General features: G+C 42.3%; 2 protein-coding genes across 16 annotated transcripts in view; one reads left to right on the top strand and one right to left on the bottom strand.

Moving 5' to 3' along the window:
* ZDHHC6 (zinc finger DHHC-type palmitoyltransferase 6) lies at positions 1 to 17,436 on the bottom strand. 8 transcript variants are annotated; one of them, XM_053308116.1, is made up of 11 exons: positions 17,298 to 17,436; positions 12,038 to 12,145; positions 9,781 to 9,830; positions 9,132 to 9,291; positions 7,696 to 7,857; positions 7,293 to 7,346; positions 5,432 to 5,599; positions 5,247 to 5,288; positions 4,120 to 4,265; positions 3,987 to 4,030; positions 1 to 340 (listed from the first exon to the last, which is right to left on the bottom strand). In XM_053308116.1, the coding sequence occupies exons 1-11, from the start codon at positions 17,301 to 17,303 to the stop codon at positions 237 to 239; spliced, it is 1,044 nt and encodes a 347-aa protein (XP_053164091.1). In that variant the 5' UTR covers positions 17,304 to 17,436; the 3' UTR covers positions 1 to 236. The 8 variants fall into 8 exon arrangements, with proteins under 8 accessions (XP_053164091.1, XP_053164090.1, XP_053164088.1 ...); XM_053308115.1 differs by lacking the exon at positions 9,781 to 9,830 and adding an exon at positions 9,544 to 9,635; XM_053308113.1 differs by lacking the exon at positions 17,298 to 17,436 and adding an exon at positions 16,946 to 17,100 and having other exon boundaries at positions 11,668 to 12,145.
* Positions 17,437 to 17,550: 114 nt separating this feature from the next.
* The window catches only part of VTI1A (vesicle transport through interaction with t-SNAREs 1A), a 433,539-nt gene continuing 424,002 nt past the window's right edge, over positions 17,551 to 27,087 (top strand). For 3 of the 8 annotated variants that reach the window (XR_008319201.1, XR_008319199.1, XM_053308122.1), the window contains exons 1-2: positions 17,656 to 17,844; positions 20,976 to 21,034. Coding sequence is in view for 5 of the 8 variants with exons in the window: in XM_053308122.1 (XP_053164097.1) it covers positions 17,751 to 17,844; positions 20,976 to 21,034 (153 nt within the window). In the remaining 3 variants the exon portion in view is untranslated. Of the gene's footprint in view, positions 17,845 to 20,975; positions 21,035 to 27,087 lie in introns of all 8 variants that reach the window. The other 5 variants (XR_008319202.1, XM_053308124.1, XM_053308125.1 and 2 more) reach the window with 5 other exon arrangements.

The following is a 27,087-nucleotide window of genomic DNA, read 5'->3' as shown; positions in this document are numbered from 1 at the left end:
TGTTCTGGACTGTGAGACTTTAATATCAAAAAGGTAACCACAGACAGCTTCCTCCACTTTAAAAATGGCAAAAGGTATTAAGGTTATGGCACTGGGACACTCATCCTTATGAATCCACACATACATACTCTTTGTTTGATGTGTCAATTTATCCTAATATACAGAACATTTCAAGTAAAAGGACAGTAGTCCAAAAGGAACGTTTCCATTTACTACTACTACAAAAAAGGAAAGGGCTATCTGGTCTTCTTTTCTCTATCTAATGGCTGATTAGTTTCACCATCATAGAGGCATTTCTCTACACACCTTCTTGGGAACCAGCCTCTGATTCTCTTCCCATCTGGAGGTAACGGGGAAAAACAAACAGCAAAACAGTAGTTAGTCCAACAACATTTGGCAGGGATATTTTCCCAATCACTGTAGGAACTGACTCTTTCAAGGACTAAGCCACCTGCACATTACTAAACACACTGCTAAGTATCTCTAACCACAATGCCACAACCCTTTCAGTTTGTGAACATGTAGTCAGCATTCTGCCCAAACCCAGCATAACTATGGTAAGTGTCAGGCCATGGCCAGTCAGCAGCTGTGCTTCTTGGAGGTCATGCTATGATTCATGTGTTTATTATCATTTTGGGAAAAATTCACACACACGATCAGCAAGGTCTTTTTAGGTTGTTCTGCATTGCCCTTCAAAGGCCTATTTGTTCAATAGTTAGGCTGGTTCTGGCTATAGAGTATTATTAACTCTGTTGGAAATGAGGATTTTGGAAGAGTACTTTATAAACCTATATTAGAAGGTATGTTATGAAATGTTTAATTCTTATGAAACTTTAAATAAAAGAACACAGCAAATCCAACAACAAACCTCTAGAACCTTAAGGTGTAGAGTCTTTTAAAATATACTAGCTGGGCCAGGTGCAGAGCATCTGTCCAGCCCGTCGCTATCCAGCTGCTCTCCAAACTCTCTCGAGAGCTGTCACACATGAGATTAGCCTGCCACTCTCAGTTTTTGTAAATATTTGCATTAAAAATAATATTTTTTAAAATCTGCAACCCGATTACCCAGCTACCCCTTTAAAGCTTTAAACTTATTAATCCATAGCGTAGTGGTTAGAGTGTGGGACTAGCACTGGGAAGACCTGAGTTCGAATCCCCATTCAAGCATGAAACTCACTCTCAGCCTAACCTACATCTCAGGGCTGTTGTGAGGATAAACATAACCATGTACACCATCTGAGCAACTCGGAGGAAAAAACAGGATATACATGTAAAAATAAATAAACTCAGGTAGGACCACAGTTCAGTGGTAGAGTGTCTGCTTTGCATACAGAAAATCTCAGGTTCAATCATTGGCATCTCCAGGTAGGTCTAGGAAAAACCTGGGGAGCCGCTGACAGTCAGTGCAGACCACACGTGTAAATGTTACAATTATGACACAGGCTACTAAAGTAATTGACTACATACATAGTAAATTACTCACGCATGATCCATTCAGGGAGTGGGTAATGGAATACCAAGGGCATGTGACACCTGTGCCCCACTTTATATGGCCCTGTGCTCCATGTACTCCCACAAGACTCACATAACCCTGGTTGAAAATCCCCGATCTGGTTAAATCAACAGAAGTTTCCAGCCCAATCTAAAGGTGTAGTGATCAGTCACTGAACAGCCCCTCCTTTCCCCTAAAGAGTGAACCGGAAGTGAACCCTGTCCTGACTGACAGGCAGTGACCTCTAAGGACCAGCCACTCAGCACATGGGGGGTGGGACCTTGAAGGCCATGCGTCAGGAAGAGAACTTTCCTTTATTCAGAAGAAGCTAGGCTGGGCAGGGCAAATGGCTGCAACAAGGAGGACTGCAATCCTGGGAAGTTAGGACTGAAGGGACTTGAATTCTCTACCATGGATTTGGTGAGTTCAAGAAAGAAGCCAGGACTTTGGCTTCGGGGAAAGGTTTAGCATAGGCAACAGTTTGTTAGTCAGTTTGCGTTTTTTATTTTCCTTCCGTGTGCCTGGCATAGCCTTGCAACTGTTTTATTGTTTTATATATGTAATGTAACAAGCTAAGAAAGAGTAGCCTGCTCCCCTCTATCCAGCTAGGGCGATGCAAAGGTCCCTGCAAGCTTTCAAGGGTGCTTTTGTAGTTTGCTACATCTATGTATTTTGCATGTACACCACGATTTTTAAAGTGTGCTGCTCCAATATCATCGGAGGGTGCTTTTTGAAGTATTCTTGCAGCTACTGAGTGCTCCTTTTACCTGTAACTAAAAGCTGAGAAAGCCTCAGATGGAAACAGTCTGTAGTATTTTGAATACAGTTTTTTTCTCTTTTTGTTCTTTGCAATTTTACATGCCTCTGAATGGATTTTTTAACTCAGGAAGAGGGATTTTACTCTGGTGCAACACACATCTCAATTTGATTGTTTAGCAAGTCTACCAAGTTTTCTCATCACATGTAGGTTTGCACGCGGAGGTTTTTATGTACTTTTCCAATAGTAAAGAGAAGGGGTTTCCCTGGAAATTCACCCAAGCCAGTGGGGAAAAAGCTCTTGATTAGTGCGTGTGGTGTCAGTGTATTATCTACCAGGAAAGTTTTGGGGAGCAGTCTTTGTGGGTGAACCAAGAGAGAGGATGATTCAGCATTTTTCTTAGAGGTTGCTCTAAGACAAAGGCTGGGTTAAATCCACTACAAAAGGAAAGGGCACAGAGTCAGGACACTGCTAAAGCCTTGCTCATGGCCCCACAATTAACAGAGATCCAGTTATCATGGACAAGGCCTTTTCGGTTGTGGCCCCTTGGCTTTGGAACCTTCAAGGACACCCTGTACTTGGAATGAACCACATCACTCCCCTCCTTTCACAGGAGAAAACACAACTTGCTAATGAACAGATTATGCCAAGCAGGGAGAAAGTAGATAAGACAGTGAAGTAATTTTCTCCCCATCACAAAGGAGATGAGTCAGTGACGTAGGCTCAGAAATGTGCCCATTGAAACTATTGACTACGGCATCCCTCCCTATACTACTCCTTGCAATCCTTGCTCTCCTCCTCGCTGTTCCCAAAGGAAGTGAATCTCCAGCTGCTCGAGGCCCCGCTGCCTAGAGACAGTATAAAGTGCTTGTTTGGCTCTCAGAACCCCAATATATGATTTCTTTTCAAACTTCCCCCTCTCTTAGCATCTTTCTCTTGCCCACCTGGGAAACTTACACAATTAGACCTTATTTATTTAGAAACATACTTTATTGCTCTTTAAGTGAGAAATGCCTCACTGTAGTTAAATTGCTTAGGACATTTTTATTACTCTCATCACACCATTCTTTTCCTGTATCTCCCTTAATTTCAATAAATTCTTCTTTTGATTTTGAAACTATATCCTTGTCTCAGATCCAGTCATTTCTTGAGTCCAAACGTTTGCACAAATTAAAACTGGTGAAGCTGACCCCTTTAACAGCTAACTCCCCACACAAGCCCAAACACTGGGGTGCTGACCAATCACCCCAGGGTCAGTTTCATTAACACTTTCTAGCTATTTTATCTGACAGGTTTTTCAGTTCTTAGTAGAGATGTGCATGGAATGGGATTTACTTCCTGTTTTGAGCTTGGAACAGAATGCAAATCCCTAGAACGTTCCGTCAGAACTGGTTTTGAGCTGGTGGTTCCAACAGAATGAGCTTGGAACGTTCCGAGTGCCATTTTGGGAGATCTGTTTTCCCTTCCTGACTGATTTTGGCACTGGCTTCCGATTGGCTTGCAATCTCCTTGCTTCTTGGTTGGCTTTTTATCATACAAATCAACTTGATTTCCAATTGTAGCAACATGTTTTGTTTCTTAAGTCCTTCAAACTAAGAGTAACACAATTAGCATTTCTGTTTGGGATATCAGTTTTGGATGAAATGATAAACACTGAAATAGGGAATTATAGCTTTAAAGTATAAAGTATAAAGCTTTAAAAACAAAACCCCAACCAAGCCACAATAGAGGAATTACCATCAGTTGTCGAGTCAATAATTTTGTCTCCATACATCCAGTGTCTGAAAGATAAATATATAAATAAGGCATGAGTTTAGTCCAGAAATGGTTCTCAATAAAAAGTTTGAATCTTTAACATTTAAGTACTGACTTCAAGCCTCTGGTAGCTAAAATCTGGTCTCCTTTGTGAAGTGCAATTCTTGGTTCTTCAGTACATGGAGTTGTGAAGAAGGTCCTCAAGCCTTTTGTAAGCGGGCAGCAGGCACCACTGTAGTCTTCTTTTGCTTGGTACCGCACCTGATGATTTTGAGAGATCACTATAAGAAATCTTTGTCAGATACCATTTGCTGACTACACACTGACTTTATTATCTGGGCCTCCATGGGGAAAATGCCTTAATACCCTTGATGCTGTGCTAGGATGAAGGTGGCATCATAAGTTTAACTGCAAGTGCTTATTTATTTTATTTATTCGATTTATATACTGCCCTTCCAAAAATGGCTCAGGGCAGTTTGTTTCCAAGTGCTTGTTGGAATCATATCCTTAAAATGTGGCAGTCTTTCATGTTCTTTGCAAATAACGGAAGCCACCTAGGTTAGAGAATGTGATTTAAAAGACCATGATGACAAAAGGAACATGTACCTTAACTGGGATGGAAGGAGATAAAGGGCAGACTGGAGCAGAAAAGAACTGAGATTTCTGTTCTGGGTTGGTGTTTTTCCTCTATCATCTTGCATTACTGGACTTTTTGTGCACAAGTGGGTGCAATTCATAGACACACAGTGTACACATGTTCAGTGTTCCCTGTGACAAGGAATCCCAGCATTACCAAGCCAAAGGTCATTCCAGCTGGGGATCCTGAGAGTTATCGTCAACAATACTGGAATTCTCCCTCTCCCGCCCCCCTGATTTGGTCTGCCTCCTCCCTTTCAGCCTTTAAGACCTTATTGGAGACATTTATTTTCCGCCAGGTTTTTGCCCTTTAAAACCCTTAAAAAAAAAAAAAAAATCTCAGATGCTGTTCTCGCTTTGTACACCGCCCTGAGTCTGTGGATTGGGTGGCATGTTAAATCTTCAGACAAACAATCAAATGAACAAAGATTCCCTGTTACAGGGAATATGGGCTGTGACCCAACATACAGCAGTCTGAGAGACCAATACTCCACTGCCTGCTGTCAAGCACAAAATAGCCCCCCCCATCACAATAATAAATCAGACTAAGTCCATATAGATTTCAGAGCAACATGCTAAGAACAGAAGACACACAAGTGTACTTACGCTTCTCACTCGCTTGTCTGTTTTTTGTTTCAGCTGCTCTATCTGTAAGAGATAATACATGGAATGGTTAGACAGCATTTCACTGGAGAGCAGTTACTCAACTTTAACTGGAATATATTTAATTTCTGAGTGTGTGTACACACGCATGAGAGAGAGAGAGAGAGAGAAAGAGAGAAACAGGCTACCGTCAGACTGTACTGATGACAGCCTTCTTTAACGGGCCATTCCAAACCATCTCCCTCCGGGTTTCCAGACCAAGTGAACACTTGCTTGAAGTTATTCCATTTGCTTCCCAGTTCATAAGGAAAAATAAAGGTTTCTCCGGTTTGGTAATATTGGATACGGTCTTTGGCCTGCAAGAGACATACATAAGCACAAAACAATTTGAAATAAAATCCTAAAGCTAATGGTAGACACAGTTCATGCACTATGAAATTTCTTAATGAAATTCACCGTGTAACTGGCTAGGAAGGGTCAACTGTGGTTTATATGCCACATCAGGGTCAACTATGGCTCCTGTCATCTCTGGGAAGTGAACAGAATAAAAGAAACAAGCCCCCACTGTGCCTGTCAGCTAGGAACACCACAGAGATCCAACACTCCAAGCCACAAGCTAGGACCAAAGGAACTCAGGAGGAGTGGTCAGGTTCTAAGGTAAGCAGCAGGTTGGGCTAGGGAATGGAGGGAAGGAGCTATTGTCTAGCTAGAGGAAGGCGGTGTGGAGGTGGAACGGCAGGAAAAGGAGCAAGACTTTTGATAAGCTATCCTGCAGGGGGAAGGCAAAACAGCTTGAGGGCTGAAACAGCAGGAACAGATGGTCCAACCAAACTGTACACAATCAGATACAATAGAGTGCCAATTTCTTGGCAGAACAGGGGATGTGAACATGAGTGGTGAGCATGAGCATAGTTAAAGAGAGGAGTCTATAAGGCCTAGCTACCTCAGAGATATTCTAGCTGTCCTCCCAGAATATTTAGCTTTCACTTTAAAAGTCAGTCTCCAACCTTTCCCCTGCTTATCTCTCTACAAGTGAAAAAGTATTCTATCAAATTTCTCTCTAAGAAGTAATCCATTTAATTAAATAACTTTAATCAGGGTACCTGTATTTATGTTCTGGCTGTTCTGCAATAATTCAAAATCCTTTAAGGCATCTCACCACAAACTATCTGTCTAGAGGCCTGGGGATGAACAGTTTTATTGAAGCAACTTGTTTAACACACGGCAAGCTTTCACACTGCATATTCTTAGGCAGACTTGAAATTTCACACTGACACACTTTGTTAGCTCAAACTTTGTTGTGTGTGTGTGTGAGCTACCTCTTTACACCTGCTTCCTTTAAGGACAAAGCAAACCAGGCCTTGCCTAGAGAGTTCGCTATGGAATTTGTCACCAAATAAAACAGAATGTGAAAAATGTACAATGGATTTTTAAAAAGTGTAATAACCAAAAACAAGTGTGAGCTTTAAAATGAGTAAGTCTTCAGTTCTTTATGTTATACTGACCTCTAGTGATGCAGTAACAGTATATATTAAAACATATTTTAGGTTTCTGGAGTTGCTGCTCACATTATTACCTGAATACATAGCTTATGGAGCTTGGGTGCACCCGAGATGCTCCATTCACTTCAGGAGGGGCACCTCTCTGCACATGGCTCTTCTAATGTGTAAAGATTTATTCAGTTTTACTGGCTAGGGAAGTCCGTGCTGTTAAAGGCAACTCAGAGGGGCACTGAAGCTCTGATGTCTACAGCGGACCATTGGGTGGGCTGAAATGTCCATGTTTAAGTCATAAGAATTCATCCACAAACTATTCCGTTTTTTGGCTAGAAGCTTAAAGCAAAATTAGTATAATACAAGTGTAATTCTAATAGAGATGTGGGTATGGGTCATGAATAGGAAAGCATCTTGGCTGTGGTTTAGTCACTAATGGGTATAATCGATTGTTTAGCCATTTATTTGCACATGTGGAGACATAAGAGACTGGGAGAAGCAAAACACAAATATAGACCAGCATCTCTCAGACACAATATATTACTGATTATCCTACCTTTTCTTCAATCCATGATTCAATTGAAGTTTTATTCCTTAAAATGACTTTAATCTAAAAACAACGACAATTAATATTGGGGGCTATTTGTAGAAGAGGATCGACTGGACGAACAGAAAATGATTCAACAGAATCAGCATTCAGCACTGTGTGGAAGCATTTTTGTTTAATGTATGAAATATACAGTACACATAGGCTGACATACAGGAAACTTGGCTTTCTAAAACCTTGTACAACTAGTTTAATTACTCTGTCTGAATTGTTCACTGATAAGAACAATCCCAGAATAAGAGATGACTTATGATGTAACAAGCCATAAATAATTGCTTTGTCCCACACAACAGTTTGATGCCTCAGATAGCTCTCAGCCACTAACCATTTTAAACATAAACACTGGACTCACCTGGATAACAAACAACATACCAACTGCTATGGTTGTCCCCAGTGCTAGTCCCAAGGCAAATAAGGATGCAGCAAATGCAGACAATCCAAAAGGGACAATTGGGCGGGGGTCTCTTTTGACTGCACTCATATCAATCCTTACAGAACTCCAGCCAAATGATACCTATTGAAAGAGAAACCAAAGTACAAACATTTGAGCAAATGGCTGCCTGTAGAAGCAGATCAAGTGACCCAGTAAGAAACATCTCTTGACACAACTCTATCTTGGAACTAGTGTTCCCTCTAACAGGGATTCCCAGACGTTGTTGACTACAACTCCCAGAATCCCTAGCCAAAGGCCATTGCAGCTAGGAATGTTGGGAGTTGTAGTGAACATCTAGGAATCCCTGTTAGAGGGAACAGTGCTGGAACAGCCTCAAAGTTTATGGTACAATACATGCCTAAGCAACATGAGCCTCAGAGAGTTATGTTTTGCTTGAAGGAGATCTCTGGTTAATTAAAGCCACACTTATGGAAATTGTTTTGTATGAGAATCCATATCTGAATGGTTGACACATGTATTGCATTTGGCCCCAGGTGGCATCCCAAGCATTTTGGTAGAGATGCCTGGGAAACAATTTTGCTTTGAAGGATAATCACTTTATTTATTAGAGTAGATGTTTACACCGCCTCACCCAGATGGCTCTAGGCAGTTCACCAATATAAAAACAGATAAAACACAAATAAGCAATAATAAAATAATAAAATAATAATAATAATACTAATAATAATAATTCGATTTCTATACTGCCCTTCCAAAAATGGCTCAGGGCAGTTTACATAGAGAAATAATAAATAAATAAGATGGATCCCTGTCCCCAAAGGGCTCACAATCTAAAAGAAACATAAGATACACACCAGCAACAGTCACTGGAAGTACTGTGCTGGGGGTAGACAGGGCCAGCTACTCTCCCCCTGCTAAATAAAGAGAATCACCACGGTAAAAGGTGCCTCTTTGCCAAGTTAGCAGGGTGAAACTCATTAATACAAAACTAAAACCAGCTGAAAATCATTTAAGTACTCACTATATTTATTTATAATCACACTTCACAAATGCATTATTGATTTTCTTTTCTACTCCATTTTATTTATTGTTTTGAACTATTTTGAGTCTTTGGCTGCTCTTGTAAGATTTCCTATAGACAAAGTAACTAAATTCTGCTCAGGTGCAGGAAAAAATAAAGAGGATATGGCACAAATCACAAGGCAAATGTCACATGCCTCCAAAGAGGTACTAATGCCAAAACAGTCCTCACCTGATTACACAACAAACATTATCTATCTATTTAATCACCACAGAGATAAAACAGGATAGAGTTAAGGAGACACAGAGAAGCTATATTTCCAGAGGTGAATTCATTCTGTAGAGGTTTAAGGTAGCCAAAGGCATTTTCTTACCCTGTTATAAAGCTGAGTATACATGGTCATAACAAAAATGAAAGCAGCATGGATACATCCAAGTGGGGCTAGCAGGAGAAAGAGCGTGAAGGAGGCATGATTCTGAAAGCCACAGCAGTTGTTGATCCAAGGACAGTGATGATCCATCTTCATCACACACCTGAGAAGCAATCTAAATTTAATACTCCTGACAATGAGTACCAATAGGCCTTTTCTAAACAAAGTCTACATGAGGGCCACTATTATTCCCGTTCCTAGATTTAGATATTTATAACCAAATTAAAAAGATGCATAAGTGTATTATGGAAAAGTGACATGGGCATCTATTTCTACACTTTGTAATACATCAGTTTCAACTGTGTGTTACATAGTTGTAAACTGTGAAGATGAACAACACAGATAGCAATAATACCTGTTACACTTTCGGCAGTGATGTGAACGTGGAGCCTTGTAAGACTGGCATATTTTACAGTACTGAAGATACATGTAGTCCTGAGAGTTTTCCTCAAAAACAAAGAGAAGGCACGTAAAGAGCAAGTATCAAATTTGCAAACTCCATCTTGGCACATTCCCCAAGATGTTTTTCTGATCTGCCTAGGTGTGTCTACTTTTCTAACTGGTGGAAGTGCAAATGAGAGGCAAACCTCACCTTTCACCCATCAGGATATTTTCCTTGGAAAGAAGTTTCACTGCTATCACCTTGTCAGGAAAAAACAAACTATATTTGTCTGCCAATCTGAGTGCTGAGCTTGACATTAATGAACAAAATAATGAGCAGGAATTGTTTGTGCTAAGAAAGCAGCCTATCTGCATAAAATAAAATAGCCTTTCCTTCAATAAAACTTATTTCCAAACAAATGAGCATATGGCTAGGCTGTGCTGCCCATTTTGTTCAATGGAACTGATTTAAGTCTGAGTAATTGCTATGTAAAACTCTAGAACCTGTTTAAAATTTTGTTTAAAACAATCCCCCACTACCCTGAAAAGTATTATGAATTTTCCTTTAAGGACAGAGAAGGAGACAGGGAGATACTGATTAGCAGGTAATATAGAGTAGTGCTTTGTAGGGATATGCACGGAACCAGTTCAGAGGCCCTTTATGATTTGAATGACAGGTAGTTCGGCTGGTTCAAAGGCAAAGAGGCATACCTTTAAAGGCAGGGGAGGGTGCCCTTATCCCTCCCGTGACGTGCGAGCACCCAGCACTTCCAGCCAAGAAGGACACCAGGGCGGCAGAGAGGTACGCTGCTGCCCTGACGGGCAAATTTAAAATGGAGCGCCGGTGGGGGGAAATGTGGCAGGAGGGGTAAGGGCACCCTCCCCCACCCTTAAAGGTATGCCTCCCCTTCAAACCACCCCCCACTGGTTCCGTGCACAACCCTAGAGCTTTGTTTTCCCATTTAGAAAAATGCAACACAATGCTGTGCAGTGAGGGAGCACACCTGTTCACCTTGAAGCACGTTTTACTCAGCAGAGGCTACAAGTGATTCATTTGGCCTCAGTTGTATGGTGATGATTTTGTAACTCACTGGCATTGATCAAGACATTGGGAGGATGTGTACTAATTTATCTACAGGTGAAACTCGGAAAATTAGAATATCGTGCAAAAGTCCATTAATTTCAGTAATGCAAATTAAAAGGTGAAACTGATATATGAGACAGACGCATTACATGCAAAGCGAGAGAAGTCAAGCCTTAATTTGTTATAATTGTGATGATCATGGCGTACAGCTCATGAAAACCCCAAATCCACAATCCCAGAAAATTAGAATATTACATTGAACCAAGAAGACAAGGATTGAAGAATAGAACAATATCGGACCTCTGAAAAGTATAAGCATGCATATGTATTCAGTACTTGGTTTGGGCCCCTTTTGCAGCAATTACTGCCTCAATGCGGCGTGGCATGGATGCTATCAGCCTGTGGCACTGATGAGGTATTATGGAAGACCAGGATGCTTCATTAGCAGCCTTCAGCAATTCTGCATTGTTTGGTCTCGTGTCTCTCATCCTTCTCTTGGCAATGCCCCATAGATTCTCTATGGGGTCAGGTCAGGCGAGTTTGCTGGCCAGTCAAGCACAGTACACTGTATACTTTTCAGAGGTCCGATATTGTTCTATTCTTCAATCCTTGTCTTCTTGGTTCCATGTCATATTCTAATTTTCTGAGATTGTGGATTTGGGGTTTTCATGAGCTGTACGCCATGATCATCACAATTATAACAAATTAAGGCTTGACTTCTCTCGCTTTGCATGTAATGCGTCTGTCTCATATATCAGTTTCACCTTTTAATTTGCATTACTGAAATTAATGGACTTTTGCACGATATTCTAATTTTCTGAGTTTCACCTGTATACTGACAATCCACATTTGACTTCCATCTAGATATGATTCTATGTATCATAAGCTTGGCCTGACAAATTCAGTTGTCAGGGTAGTATCAGATATGTTTGGAAAAGAAGCTGTGATAAACATAGCTGTGCTCTCCCACCCACCCACCCACGCCGCCCAAATCCCATGCTATTATTTGCTTACTGGCTTCCATCCTATGGGAACATATCCAGGGCCCACAAACATAGCATTGAAGTAATTGTAAAGAATCATAACAGTCCAATTGATGAGCATGATGAAATTTATACTTCCTCCTGTTGTGTCCAAAGGCCAGTACCATAGAACAGCATCGATCATAGCCATGGTGGAACATATTGCTATTACACTGAGAGCTATGATAGGGCCCCAGTGGCACAGTCTCTTCAGCTCATGGAGATTTTCAAACCTGACAATTGAACAAAACATTCCCATTGTGCAGTCAAGTGATTTCCTATTTTAAGCGATTCCTTTCAGGTACTAGTTTCCATTTGTCATACGCTTTCATATCTGTAGCAATGATTACATGTCCAAGTACCACGTGCAAAGTAGCTGTGATTGGGCCATTTGGGGTGTTTGGAAGAACCATCAGGTACAGAAGCTCTTCATGTGAGTCTTTGAAGGTAAAGCTGCCTCTACAGCCCACCTGGAAAAGAAGTAGAGAAAAATTCAAGAATATTTTGAAAGAAACCAAGAAAACAACCAGACGACGAGAGATGTGGGGTGGAAATTTTTCCAGAGTTAATTTTTCCGTGGAAAATTTTCCATTTCTAAAATTCTACTTGCCTTCTTGAAAAACTTTTGAGATACAATGAAAGAAAATTAACACAGTGAAGGGGTTTTTGTTTTTAAGAAATTGTATAAATAGGTCAAACAGGTCAAATCAAATCACAATCTATTTAGGACATTAGGAAAATATGCATTACATGGAAAAAATTTCAAATTCAAATTTTCAAGAAAACCCACATCTGACACATATCCAGTCACTAAATGTCACTGATGCAAACAATTCAGAGCTCCTTTCTGAGTACAATGGAAAATAAATATCCTGTATTATGTAACACAGTAATTCCTCAGCTGTATACAAGGGTCAAAATAAATAAAAAGGTAAATAATCCAAAATATCCAAAGTACCCACCTGCAGAGGCAGCTAACTGCTGCTCAGATTATGTGAGAACTGGTAGGGGCCCTTAATGAAATCCACATGACTGGTCCCCATTTAGCCATATCATGCCCCGGCCTGTAGCATTTTAACAAGTTGTTCTAGTAAGAACTAATATACTTAAGTTTCCTTTCACTATCCCTACAACTGGACAAGGCAATTCACAATTAGCCCACTTACACCACAAATGTTTACATGTCTCCGCATTGAATTGTGGTGGATGACATCATCACAAACTACACCATTGAGGTGTCTGTGTGTCACTCACCACAACTGGACCAAATATGGTTCAAATCAGTTAGCCTACTTGCACCTCAAACATTCACGTGTCCACCATCTTGAATTGGGGTGGATAACATCACCATGAACTAAGCTACTGAGGTGTCCCTATCCCTACAGCTGTAGCAAGATGGCAGATGCGTGAATGTTTGAGCCACATGTGAGCTAAATTGTGAACTGCCTAACCAAACATTCATGCATCTGCCATCTTGAATTGGGGTGGATAACATCATCACAAGCTACACACTTGAGGTGTCCCTACAAATGTACCTGATTTGGTTCATATTGGTCCAGGTATTACAGAGTTAATGGGGGAGGGGAAACACACAGACACGGACGGACACACAGACACACAGAATGCCGGGTGATCTCATAAGCCTAAGGGAAAGTAGGCTAAAAATAGCAGCTAAGGGGGCTGGAATACATAGTAAGTGGTGGGCCAGGACATTAGTAACTGTTCTGGCCGCATTATCCACCTTTAAAGATGGACAATTCTACCACATCTCTACATCAAGGGTACTGTAACTGGATCATGAAATCTCATCTAATGGAGATGCAGCAGAGGAGAGCTGGTCTTGTGGATTGTTCTCTTTGCTAAGCAAGATCCACTCTGGTTGCATATGAATGGGAGACTACATGTGTGAGCACTGTAAGATATTTCCCTTAGGGGATGGGGCTGCTCTGGGAAGACCAGCTGCATGCTTTCATGCAGAAGGTTCCAAGCTCCCTCCCTGGCATCTCCAAAATAGGGCTGAAAGATAATTCTGCCAGCAACCTTGGAGAAGCTGCTGCCAGTCTGTGTAAATACTGAGCTAGATGAACCAATGGTCTGAATTGGTAGAAGGCACCTTCCTATGTACCCACCTTCAGAGGGCAAGAATCCAGAACAGTGACTCAGGCACAAACACAGAGGGTTGGCTCCTTTTAGAGTATATATACAGTAGTTATTTATCTCACACACAGTAAACTTTTTTTTTTTTTTTGGCCTTAGGAGTGAAGTCTGCTTCTAGTCTAGATTTCATTTATTATTCTTATTTATTTATTGTTAAATTTATATACCAACTTTCATTAAAAACAATCCCAGGGCGGCTTACAAAAGTTTAAAAACATATAATAAAAATGACAGTTAAAAGTATTAAGATAAAAATATGACAACAAATCTGATTAAAAATATATAAAATACAAACAAAAACTGTACACAGATAAAAGCACACAGGAGCATCAACAAAACAATCATATAAAGGCCTGGATAAAAAGCCAAGATTTAACAAGCTTTCTAAAAACTGTGATAGAGGAGCGAATGACCACTGGGAGAGCATTCCAAAGTCTAGGGGGAGCAACAGAGAAGGCCCTGTCCTGTGTGCATGACAACCGAGCCTCCCGGCTCCCTCATTGTCTGCACCCAGAGCAGAGCCCCCTCAGATGATCTCGTCAAGCGGGCAGCAACCCTTGGGAGCAGGCAGTCCCTCAAGTATTCCGGGCCCAAACCGTTAAGGGCTTTAAAGGTCACAACCAGCACCTTGAATTGGACCAGGAAACACACTGGTAACCAGTTTCCGGATATTCTTCAAGGGCAGCCCCACGTAGAGCGTGTTACAGTAATCCAGCCATGACGTGACTAAGGCATGGGTAAGTGTGGCCAGATCTGCCTTCTCAAGAAAGGGACGCAGCTGGTGCACTAGCCGAGACCATGCAATTTTACCCCTGGCCACCGCCCCCACCTGAGATTCCAGAAGCAGAGCCGGGTCCAGTAATACTCCCAAGCTGCATACTTGCTCCTTCAAGGGGAGTGCAACCCCATCTAGAACAGGTAGAATCACCTCATCCCAATTGGCTCTCCTACTGACCAACATTATCTCCGTCCAGATTCAGTCTCAGTTTATTAGCCCACATCCAGCCCATCACGGCCTCCAACCCTCAATTCAGGACATCCACCTAGGATCAGGTGACAAGGAGAGATAGAGCTGAGTGTCATCCAAATATTGCTGACAACTCAGTCCAAGTCCTCGAATGACCTCTCCCAGCGGCTTCATGTAGACGTCAAACAGCATGGGGGACAATACTGAACCCTGCGGGACTCCACAGACCAATGGCCACAGGGCCAAGCAATAGTCCCCCAGCACCACCTTCTGGACCCTCCCCCCCAAAAAGGAACGGAGCCACCCCAGCATAGTATCTCCAGTTCCCATACTCAAGAGGCAGTCCAGAAGGATACCATGGTCAATGGTATCGAACGCCACCGAGAGGTCCAGCAGAACCAACACTCAGGACGCACTCCCCCTGTCTAGTTCCCGGCAAAGGTCATCAACTAGAATGACCAAGGCAGTTTCAGTCCCATATCTGGGGCAGAAGCCAGACTGAAAAGAGTCCAGATAATTCGTATCATCCAAGACCCTCTGCAGCTGGGATGCCACCACATGCTCTATCACCTTGCCCCAAAAGGGAAGGTTAGATACAGGTCTATAGTTGTCCAGGTTGGAGGGATCAAGGGATAGCTTTTTAAAATAATGGTTTTATCACCACTTCCTTGAGTCACGGTGGCATCCTGCCCTCCCTTAATGAAGCATTAATGAGCACCTCCAACCATCTGCCTGTACTCTCCCTGGCAGCTTTTATTAACCATGAAGGGCAAGGGTCAAGAGTGCACAATGTCGCCCACACACTGCACAGGATCTTGTCCACATCCTCAGGCTGCACCAACTGAAAAGAATCCAACACAACAGGACCAGATGGTACCAAAGGCACGTCTGCCAGAACTGCCAAAACTCTGATGTCAAGGTCAGCAAGGATGCGAGCGACTTTTACAAAGTATGCCCCAGCTATCAGAAGTTTGGGAAACACTTAACATGTTTTATAGACCATCCTTGGAACTCCTCATTTAGCTTGCCATACTCATGTTGCTTGACCTTGGTTATCTACCTCACTTTGATTATGGCAACACAAGCAAATTTCACTTTCACTTTTCCTCACATATTTTGGGAACTTATTAATTACTATATAATCAGTTCCACCATTCTGCTTGAAATTAACAGTATGAAGAAAGCAGAAAGAGCCAGTAAGTTTCATTCCCACTACCTGACAAATCTGAAGGCAGCATAATATTAAAGACAAGCCTACAGAACACAAAATAAAGCTATGTATTTTATGCAGCCAGCCCCACTCTAACTGTATACAGTAATGAGGGCGGGAACTTAAGAGAATTAAAGCCTACTAACTGTGGGACCACTAGAACAAAAAGCATTTGGATTCAAAGAGCACAGTGACCAAAACCAAACGTTCTGCAAATTAAAAGGAGAACATTTTATGGAAAGTTTTGGTTTATTTTGCTAGATAAGAAGGCAGGGGAAATCTCTGGGAGAACTTTGGTATTCAGCTGGAATCGAGTGCAGACACCTCAATGGTACTAACTACCCACACAGTTACAAACCAACCAACGAAGAGAGAAAGGAAAAGTAGCAGAACTGCAAACATAAGAGGAACAGCTTTCCAAAACTGAAAGCGCCTCAGTTAAGTTAGCTGCCCTCTATAAGATAATACCACACAACGACACCACAGCCTCCCGCCCCTACTTTTCTTGCTGCTATAGCACGTGGGTGCGGTCTCTGGCTTTTGATTAATAGCTTGGGCTCTAGGGATATACTTTGTGTCCCCACAGCCACCCAGAAATAAAGAAGCAGGTCCTTCCTGCCAATTCGAGTTGTCACCTCCCACCCATCCCCCACCCTGTGGTTCTAACAGAGCAGTGTAGCGGGCAGCAGTTCAACAGGCAAAGCGGGCTGCTCCAGAACTGTGTTTCTGCAAAAAGACAAAACGGCTGCATTTGCTGAATTTCTATTTGTCTCTCAGCAATTCCCCCAAGCATGGCAAAGGCAGCGGAGGATGGCGGGATTGTTACCAGTGGGCTGACTGCTACCTCCTTCTCCTCCTCTCCCCAGCGGCTGCAGCCTGGGAAAGAGCTCGGGGAAAGGTCGATGCCGCCGATCAAGATCAAAGGGGGCGCCTTACCAAAGTAGATCGGCTCCTTTGCAGCCACTTGCTCTGCGACGTCCTCCTGGGACCGCGGCAGCCAGCCAGCCATGCCCAGCACCGCTGGAGTCACTGTGCCGCTCCCTCTTGCTCTGCTCTCTGCGCGTCCACTTCCTCGGGGCACCTTGATAGAACCCGGACATATAACCCTTCGGTTCCGCCCTGACTCCATCGCGCCTTCACTAGCCTGGCCGGTGCGCCGGGAAACATGTTCTCCCAACCCCCAATGACAGGAACTCTTCTAACACAACAGCATGAGCGGGATCTAAGGGACAACTGATGAGCTTCAATAAGGCACTTTGAGCCATGCTTGGGCACAACGGCTTCTTACCTTCATCTCTCCTAGGCAGGGGAAGGGATTTATTGATACGGTGCCTCGTATCAATTATGGGAATCGGTACGGTGGCAGGAGCGGAGGAGTCCCTTCTCCGATGTAGATTGTGCCCCACTCTTTCCCTTTAGTAAGGCAAGCTGCAGACAGGGAGGTGGACAATTGTGGAGAGGCGGATTAAAATATCCAAGAAGAGACGATTGAGACGAATGCTGGTAGGACAGCGGAACCATACCTAGTGCCTTGCAACTCCAAGGGGGAATGTTGTTAATGGGGCGCAACCCGGAAATCTCCTAGCTGTTACAGGAGAGGCGGCGGCGGTAGCAGCAGGGACAGCTGAATTGAGGTTGGCTTCTTCGGCTGCTCGGGTCCTGTTACCAACCTCTCTTCCGTCTTGAGCTATCCTCGCTTTTATTCCCCCCGGCCTGGTCTTTCGTCTTCGCTGCCACCACCATGTCCTCCGACTTCGAGGGCTACGAGCAGGACTTCTCGGTGCTCACGGCTGAGATCACGAACCGCATCGGGAAGGTGCCCAAGTTGCTGGGGGGTGAGTCGCTGAAACAGAAAGATGGGGAGGGTGGTAGATAGCAGCAGCAGCAGCAGCGTCTCTCCGGCATTTACTCAGGTGGTGTCTCTGCCTGGGCTCCGAGTTGTTAGGGTTAGGCTTCCTAGCTTTATTTATTATTTCTTGATTACAGTTCTATACCGCCCCAATCCAAAGGCTCTGGGCGGTGCACAACAAATAACGTACAGAATCAAACAGCACTTAAAACAAACAGGCAGACGGTTTCCCTGTAGGGTTAATTGAATGGCAGTGACCGTAGACCAGGAGTGAAATTCAAAACTAGAAGGGGCAAGCAGACTGTGTATACTGTAAGACCTGATGCATCAGCACAACATCAGTTTCTAAGGCAGAGTGATAAATCCAGGAGTTGGTGCTAAAGCTGCACTTCAACGTAATCGTAGCTTTTCCTTCCTCTGTGCTTTACTTGGCTGCCGCTCTTCTCGCTCAATCTCTACCAGTTATTACTGCTTATTTCAAACATTATACCACCACCACCCCGCCCCCTGCAAACTTTATTCACCCAGGTGCCTAATTCTAGTTGTGTGCTTTGGTAGCTCAGATTCCACACCCACTTTCTTTCTATTATTTATTATTAGACAAAGAATGATTTATCCTTAGACAAAGCTGGACCAGGTAACTGGGAGAAGTATTAAGATGCTGCCAGGCAGCTGCATTCATCTCTGCTACCTTTCAACAGGAATAGTTACAAAAAGGCAAAACACACTTTTGTAGGATAAGATAACTTTTCTATCATGGCAATCTTGAAACGTGGTCAGAGAAGGTAAGGGTGCAAGTGGGTGGGTTGAAAGGGAAGGATGGTCACAATTACTGTAATCTGTTGTGTTTCTTTGGGACATTTGACCTGGTTCTGAATATGGTGACCAGGTTGCTAACCAGGACTTTCTGGAATAAGAATACCACCCTCCCCCCACCCACAGTAAATTTAAAGATTTTCATTGCTGTTTCAATGCACAATTGAGAAACCTATTGAGATATGGTTAGAGTGTCAGACTAGATCTGGGTAGCCTGGGGATAAATCCTCACTCACTCATAAAGCTCACTGGATAACTGTGCCAGTTATCACCTCACCTGTGTCAATTATCAGCTCTTAAGGTAGTTGTGAGAATAGAATGGGAGCGTACACCACTCTTGGGAGGAAGACTGGAATAAAACTGTTAATAATAGTGCTGATTTAAACTTTTATGTGTATGTCAAGGGACACTTTCTCCCCATGAACCTGTCCAGCAAGAAGCCTTCTCCAGATGCCATGCCTTCAGTAATTATGCAGATGCCTACCTGAGTTAGGACCTTTTCTCTAATTGTGCTTCAGTTATGGAACTTGCTCCTGAGATCTATTTTAAATGGCTTTTCCCTGATGATTGATTCAGTTATGTGTTATTATTTTATTTATGGATTTGAATGCTATTTGGGCAGAAGGATGGCACAGAACATATTTAAAACAAACATATCAGAGAATTTTGAGTGCTCTGGGTAGTAATACTGTAAGTTAGAATATAAGAACATAAGAACAGCCCTGCTGGATCAGGCTCAAGGCCCATCTAGTCCAGCATCCTGTTTCCCACAGTGGCCCACCAGATGCTGCTGGAAGCCACATGCAGGAGTTGAGGGCGTGCCCTCTCTCCTGCCATTACTCCCCTGCAACTGGTACTCAGAGGCACACCCTTGAGGCTGGAGGTGGCCTACAGCCCTCTGACTAGTAGCCATTGATAGACCTCTCCTCCATGAAGTCATCCAAACCCCTCTTAAAGCCATCCAGGTTGTTGGCCGTCACCACATCCTGTGGCAGAGAGTTCCACAAGTGGATCACGTTAGAATTGCTATGTTGACCATGCAGTAATCTGTTAAATCCTCAGCACCATAGAATGACTGAGAGATCTGGAGCTCTTTCCTCTTTGACAAAACAAAACAAAACAGAAATGGGTGACTTATTCTCACCCTCATGACTCTGGCTAACTTAAGTTCTTTAAGACTAGTTTAATGCCAACTTGGAAATTAGTCCTGCTGACTTCAAGTAAGTTTGCAAAGGATTACATTGAGGCCTTCATAATATCTAATGTTAAACAGTGGATGAGGTGGATAGGATGGCTCCCAACCAGTGGCCTTGCATTGGTGCAAGGGTGCTGGTCACCCCCTTGCACCAGTGAAACCAGAAGTCTCACCTTCTACACTAGTACAAAGAATTTAGGCAGTCTAGCTACCCTAGCTACACCTCTGTAAACTTTACAGAATATAGCTTTGTAGGGGTACAGGGTAGGTTGCTATGCTGGGTGCAGCATATCCTTGCAAGGTCTTAGAGCCTCACTAGGTTGAGACAAAGTGTACTGTGGGATAGGGATGTGCATGGAAACAGCTGGGGCCAGTTTGAAGGTGGGGCGGATAACTTTAAGGGGAGGGGAGGGTGCACTTCCTCCTCTGGTGCTCGCTTAAGAACCAGTCCAGCAGGGCGGCAGCGTACCTCCCTGCTGCCCCATCTGCTCCTCAGACCGGAAGTAGCACTTGCGCATGTCAGTGTGTGGGTGCAAGCAAGCATGAAATGCACTACTTCTGGTCACTTCTGGTCCGAGGAGTGGCAGGGAGGTATGCTGCTGCCCTGCCGGACAGGTTCTTAAGCGAGCACCGGCAGGGGAAACATGGTGGTGGGTGGGAAGGGAACTACCCTCTCCCGCCCTTAAAGTTATGCCCCCTGCCTTCGAACCGCCCGCTTATCGATCCTATTCGGAGGCCCATAAAAGGGTCTTTGAAGAGGTTCATGCACATCCCTATTGTGGAAACACTATCAAATTTAAGCAGGGTTAAGGGATTGATGATATGGGTTTAGAGGCATCCTACCCTGTACCCCTACAAAGCTATTCTCTGTAAAGATGAATGTTAACTCAAAATACAGTGCTGAGATGAATATCAGCAAATGCATAACATATCTACCCAAGAATCCCCTTATCATGTTCTCAAAGCAGACTGTCCAACATGCAAATTAAGCTGCAATTTAATGGTGAAGAATGCATTCTCCCCCAAAGGACTGGATTGGATTGGATTGTAAATAAACTCTTGCCAACAGAGAATGATATTTAATTTGTGTTTTCTTTTATTTTTAGATGAAAAAAAACAGATGGTTTCAAATGTGGAGAAGCAGCTGGAAGAAGCAAGAGAACTGGTAAATTGCAATTTTCCATGCATTGCATGAAAGTTTTTGTGAGAGGTACCTGATGATGAACTTCCTCCCATTACTGCCTGGAGTGGACTATGCTTGATACTGCTATTCATTGTCCAACTGCTGATTCTTATTGTTGGGAAGTTGCTGATTGAAGTGTCCTGGATGTCTGGGACTGGGCCATTAGATAGGGTAAAGAGGAGAGACAACAGAAATAGGGTACTGAAAGGAAAGGATGTAAAATATCAGAGGAGGACTTCTGAGAGAGGCTGAGATCACAAAAGGGAAGAGTAATCATCTCCTGCAATTCATCTTTTTCAGTAGAGAGAGGAGAATAAACTAGAACTTATTTTTTCTCAGGCTAGTTTGTTGTAATGGACTGTTTCAGACATTGTTTAAACCTTGGCTCTGCATGACATCCCTAGGCCCCCGGAGCTTGCACTCCCATCGCACCTGGCAGCATGAGCCATGGAAGAACCCTACTTCCAATTGCATTAAAAACAAAACAAAACCCCCCCAGCAAAAATCAGTTGTGAACTGACTGAACTTGGTTTATTCTAACCAACTTCCTTGAAATAAACCAAGATCTGAAATTACTTCATACTTGAGTCCTGTTCTCAGTTTATTTCCAGGGCGGAGTTCAGACTAAGTCAAGATCAGTCAGTTTGGACTTCACAGCTGTTGTTTGTTTTTTAATCTCGGAGGTTTGGCAGATAAGTGGAAAGGAACACGTTCCTGAGGCTCAGAGAATAGTGCACAGAACCAAGATTTAACTTGGTTAAGTCACAAGTTCCATGTGACTTCTGAATTGGCTCAATGTCATGCATTGAATTTGGAGTAAATTGCTGGCCCATGCCTTGATTACTTCTGCTTTTTTCTGTTTTCTTACCCTGCAGGCCTCAGATGTTTCCCTCTTTCTCTCTTCTCTTACCATATTGGTATCTCTACACCTGTCTTTCAAATACTTTCCCCTCTCCACTCCATGCTTCCTCCCCGCTCTGTATTCCATCACATAATCTTGTTAATCTCTCTGTACTATCTCAGAATTTCTCTTTTCCTTCTGCAATCTGCACCCTATAGCACATACTAATTTTCTGTACCATCATCTCTGTCACTCACTTGTTTTCTCTTTCCTCACCCTATGGATCTCTGCAGTCTTATTTGTTACCTCCCCCCCCCGAATTTGTTGCAAATAGCATTTGCAATAGAGTGATACAGTGATGCACTGAGTGATACAGGTGTGCTATGCAGCATGGCTGGGGGGCTGCAAAAGCTGGAAAAACAAGCAACAATTGTACTAGACAGCTCTGATTTCAAGAGGAGGAGAAGCAATGCAGTCATCCCCCCGCCATCTCCCCCCCACTTTTGATGGCCTAGGGTAGATCTTGGATGTTCTCAAATGTGAGTAAGGGCCACAAACAATGGAATTTTCCCATAGAGCTGCAATTGGCTTGTAGCCTTTATACTGTGTAGGCCTGAACTATACTAGATGTATGACTGACTAGGGATTCTCTGTGCATAAACTAGATCCGTTTGGTAAATACTACAGTTGCAAAGAGGAAATGCACATTCAGTTTAATTTCCCTTCTAATGTAATCTCTGTGCTATTGGCACACAGATCATGACCTAGCCTAATTTGTGTTCTGAGATTAACTTCTGAAATATTCCAATTGCTACAGATTCACGTGATTTACCAGTGGTTTGCTCATGGTAAATTAGTGAATATATCGAAGGATGATTGACTTCTGTAACTGCTACTTGTATATGTAGTATACATATTCCTTCCCTGGCTTCTCCAAGATAGGGCTGAGAGAGATTCCTGCCTGCAACCTTGGAGAAGCCGCTGCCAAGAAGACAATACTGAGCTAGATAGCAGTATTGAAGACAATGAGCAGTATTGAAGACAATACTGAGCTAGATAGACCAATGGTCTGACTCAGTATATGGCAGTTTCCTATGTTCCTAGTGTAACTGAAAGAGAAGATGGATGGGCATGTGAATCTGTGTGTGTGAATGGGCTTGTTCACACATATATACATATGAATGAATTATAATTTGTTTTTTGTTTAAAAGGGAGATTTCCTCATTTTCCCCCTTCCTCTGGGACTGCTAACAGCTGTAGATGGAATTCTGAATGGCACAGCTTTATATTAAAAAGCTAACAGCATTTTCTCCCTTGGGAGAAGCTCAGTGAATACTTGAGGTCTAGTTAATGATCATATTTGGTGGGGGTGGTGGTTATGATTTTTTTTAAAAAACAACCCTCTGGGTTTTATTAGCTGAGAAGCTTTTATAAAATTTATCTTCATGTGGCTTTGGGTTGATCTGCATATTGTGGCCTCTGCATGGAAACATATCATCCATTTGGCTGCATAGTGCTTATTGTGTGGAAAGGCTCTACACCACTACTGTGTATTCTTGCACAGACTCTGCGTTGTAAGGAACAGTATATGCTGTGGCAGCTACATGGAGAAACCACACTGAATGCTCATTGCAACAACTGTGCAGGGATGTAATATGTCTCCTTACTCTGATTAACTTGATATTCAAAGTATCTCTTGCTTACAGGAGGCTCGTATTGTATCTCCCCGTCACCCCCAATTCTCTTTGTGGCAGACTGTCATCTCAGTGATGTGTTAATCTGTAGAAGGTTTAGTATATGGTATGGATTTTGGTTAATGTGTGTAAGATTTTCCCTTGGGAAAGGAAGTTAAGCAAAATCCTACTGGATATATTCAAGTCCAGTAATTCTAAGAGAATGGAATTGGATATATTGAATGATTTTGGTATATTTTCTTTGATCACTTGTGAATATTATTATATCGATCAGTTCTTAAATTGGTGTTAGTTGGTTGCTATGCAGCATTTGAGGGTTTTTTTTAAAAAATGGTTCTTCCGAATGATTGTACTTCTAGTTGAACCATCATTTGGTTTCCATTAATGAGGCAGCAGTGAATTCCAGAAACAAGGCTGAATAGCAGGCCTGTTAAACTTGAGATTCTTGGAGATATGATAATAACTATTGATGAAGATAAGACCATACATTGTTCCCTTTCTCAGTAAAGGTGTAAACAACTTCACCTTCATATAATGATAGTTGTATAAATAATGATCAATAACTTCTATTATATTTTTCCTGCAAATCACACTTTCCATCACCATGAGGATTCCAGTCATCTAAAGTATCTTTTAGAAAAATGTAGGTCAGTTGACTAAAAATCAATTTAATTAGCTTTTGAAATATATTTTCAGCCCAACAGAGGCTTAGTATAATAGCATAAAATGAGGACAATAACATATTAATTTGTTTCCTTATCTCCCTGAAGAGTACTATTGGCCAAATGCTAGATAATACCTTGTAGGGGTGTGTAAGCTGGCTCGGTTTGAGCCAGACTCGACGTCTAACTGGCTTGGTTCGACGGGTTCAGGGTTGAATCAGGCCCGGTTCAAACTGAGCCGGTTCGGAGCTCTTCTGGTAAAGGAGAATCCAGTGAGGATTCCCCTTTACCAGTAAAGGGGCGGTGGCGGGGGGGGGGCTCTCCTAAGTCTAGAGCGGGTGGGAGGGAAGTAATTTAGTATTACAAGTGCAAGCCACAGCTGCAGGTGGTGGCTCCCCCCATCCACTGACCTCCCCCTGAGTAACCAGGTACAAGAGCAGCCCAGTTGCCTTCTCTGGCCCCGTTCAGGCTTCTATGCATGCATGGAGGCCATTTTAGTGACCTCCACACATGTGTGGCTAAAATGACCTCCACGCATAGGCAGAAGCCTGAACGGGGCCAGGGAAGGCTCAAACCAGGTCACTGCCAACCCTGGCTAGTCAGGGGTAGGCTGGCAGGGGTGGGAGCTGCTGTGGCTTGAACTTGTAAGTACATATTACTCCCATCCCACCCCCTCTGGGAAAGCACCCCTCCTCTCTTTACTGGTAAAGGAGGATCCTCACTGGAATCTCCTTTACCAGTATTGCTCTGAATTGGTTCGGCACTCAAACTGGACCAGGCCCAGTTTGACTGGAATCAAAACCAAACTGGCAAAACTGGTTTTGTGCACATCCCTAATACCTTGTTTATCATACTCATGATGAAGCCATTTTCCTGTAGAGATATTTCAATCATGAACAGTTTATCATTTAGGATAGAAAAACAAGTGGTAAAGTGAATGTGAGAAGATGCTTTTGGACTACACAGCAGTTCACCTCAGATGGTTCTGTGTTTAGATTTTTAGCCCTTTTATGTCTGGTGAGCTGTCAAATACATAGTCTCCTTTTCTTGATTCTTTTAATAGGCTGAACAGTTTTCACAGAGTTTGTGCTAGGCACAATTATTTATACATACCTGTAAAGGAATTCATGGAATGCCTGATCTCTGTTCTGCTGGATCACAGATTATAGGCTGTGGTCAAGATATTACTATAGTCTCATGCTGCAGAACTACTACAATTGATGGAACCACACCAAGCATGTATTATTAATACGGTAGAACTCATTAATCTTAGGGCTAATCTATACTTTGGACTTATACTGTATTTCTTTTTTAGTCTGGTCTAAGACATTTTATTGAATGAGAAGAATTCAGGTAGAATATCAGATTATTTTTTAAAATGCTTTTCCAGGATAAATGAGACAGGATACCTTTTGGTTCTGCATGTCAAGAAAAGCTCAACTTGATTCATATTTAACTGGAGGGGTATGTAGGGTGAAGTTAAAAGGTGGAAGACAAGTGTTAAAGTGTCATTGTAACCAATAAACCTATTTTTAAGGCAATACATTAATAGTAACCCAATAGCAGTGCAATTTGGACATTGTTTTGTAGCTTAAGATTCTCGTTCATATGGTCTTTTTTCAAGACCATTATGATCTGTGTTAAAGAGAAAAAGACCAGTACTACGAATGTTTCTATACCACTTCTAAACAAAAGTTATCAAAGTGTTTATATAGAAAGAGAAATAATAAATAAGATGGTACCCTGTCCCAAAATATCTCTCAAATGAAAAGAAACATAATGTAGACATGAGCAACAGCCCTTGGAGAGATGCTGTGCTGTGGCTGGATAGGGCTAGTTGCTCTCCTGCTGTTAAATATAAGAGAACCACCACTTTCAAAAGGTACCTCTTCATTCAACTAGCAGAGAGTAATTCTACTGGCACAGCAGCACCAGTAAGATGAGTTGTTTCAACATTCTCCCATTATAATCTGTGAACACTCAATTGGTCACAAAATCAAAACCATCTCTCCAATCTGTCTGAACATTTGTAGACATCAACTTAGGTGACAAGTGACACCAGCCTTCTAAATTTGGTGCAGATGTAATGTAAATTGACTGAGAAGCACAGTTTAAAAATGGACACTAGCTGGCTACCTTTTTTGGCCATCATATAAGACCTCTTAATATATTTTTTAACTGTTTAACTTTTAAAAAAAATCATGTATATGCTGAAGTGTAATCTTGTATTTCATCTCGACATTGGGCTGGGGAAGGATTCATCCAGGTAGAAACTGAATAGGGGCAGTTTCCCTAGTCACTTGCTTGAAATGCCCCTTATGAATTTCTGCTGAATGCATCTACACAAGGCACTGTACAAAGTCTTTAGAGCTTATATGATGCAGAAGTTAAGATGGGCATCATAACTTGAAACTTGCACATTTTCAGATCATTAGAAAATTTAAAGCATCAACTCTAATCTTATAACAATGGTTTTTGTGTTACTGAACATATCCTTCTATCATTTAACTCCACAATGGAATATTTATTCGTCATATCCCTCTTGTGGTTCCATTAAAGCAATTTACAATACTATGACCTTTGACAGATAATTTAATCTCTGCTTTTGGTTCTTTGATTCTGCAAGGGTGACAGTTTTCTACCTCACATGAGTGATAAAGGTAAATTATTAATTATAAAAGGCATTGATAACCAAATAATTATAAGACAATCTCTCCTTCTCCACAACTTTTCAAAGGAAAAAAAAGCTGCTGTTAATGTAATACAAAAAAGAGACAGTCTTTGTGATAACAAATAATTCACATCTACTTCTCTCTACAAAATATTCCTCTGCTCTTA

Source organism: Hemicordylus capensis, chromosome 3 (assembly GCF_027244095.1).
Source record: "Hemicordylus capensis ecotype Gifberg chromosome 3, rHemCap1.1.pri, whole genome shotgun sequence".
Classification (NCBI taxonomy): domain Eukaryota; kingdom Metazoa; phylum Chordata; class Lepidosauria; order Squamata; family Cordylidae; genus Hemicordylus; species Hemicordylus capensis.
Note: the sequence above shows the minus strand (reverse complement) of the source record. Positions and strands in the feature narration are given on the sequence as shown.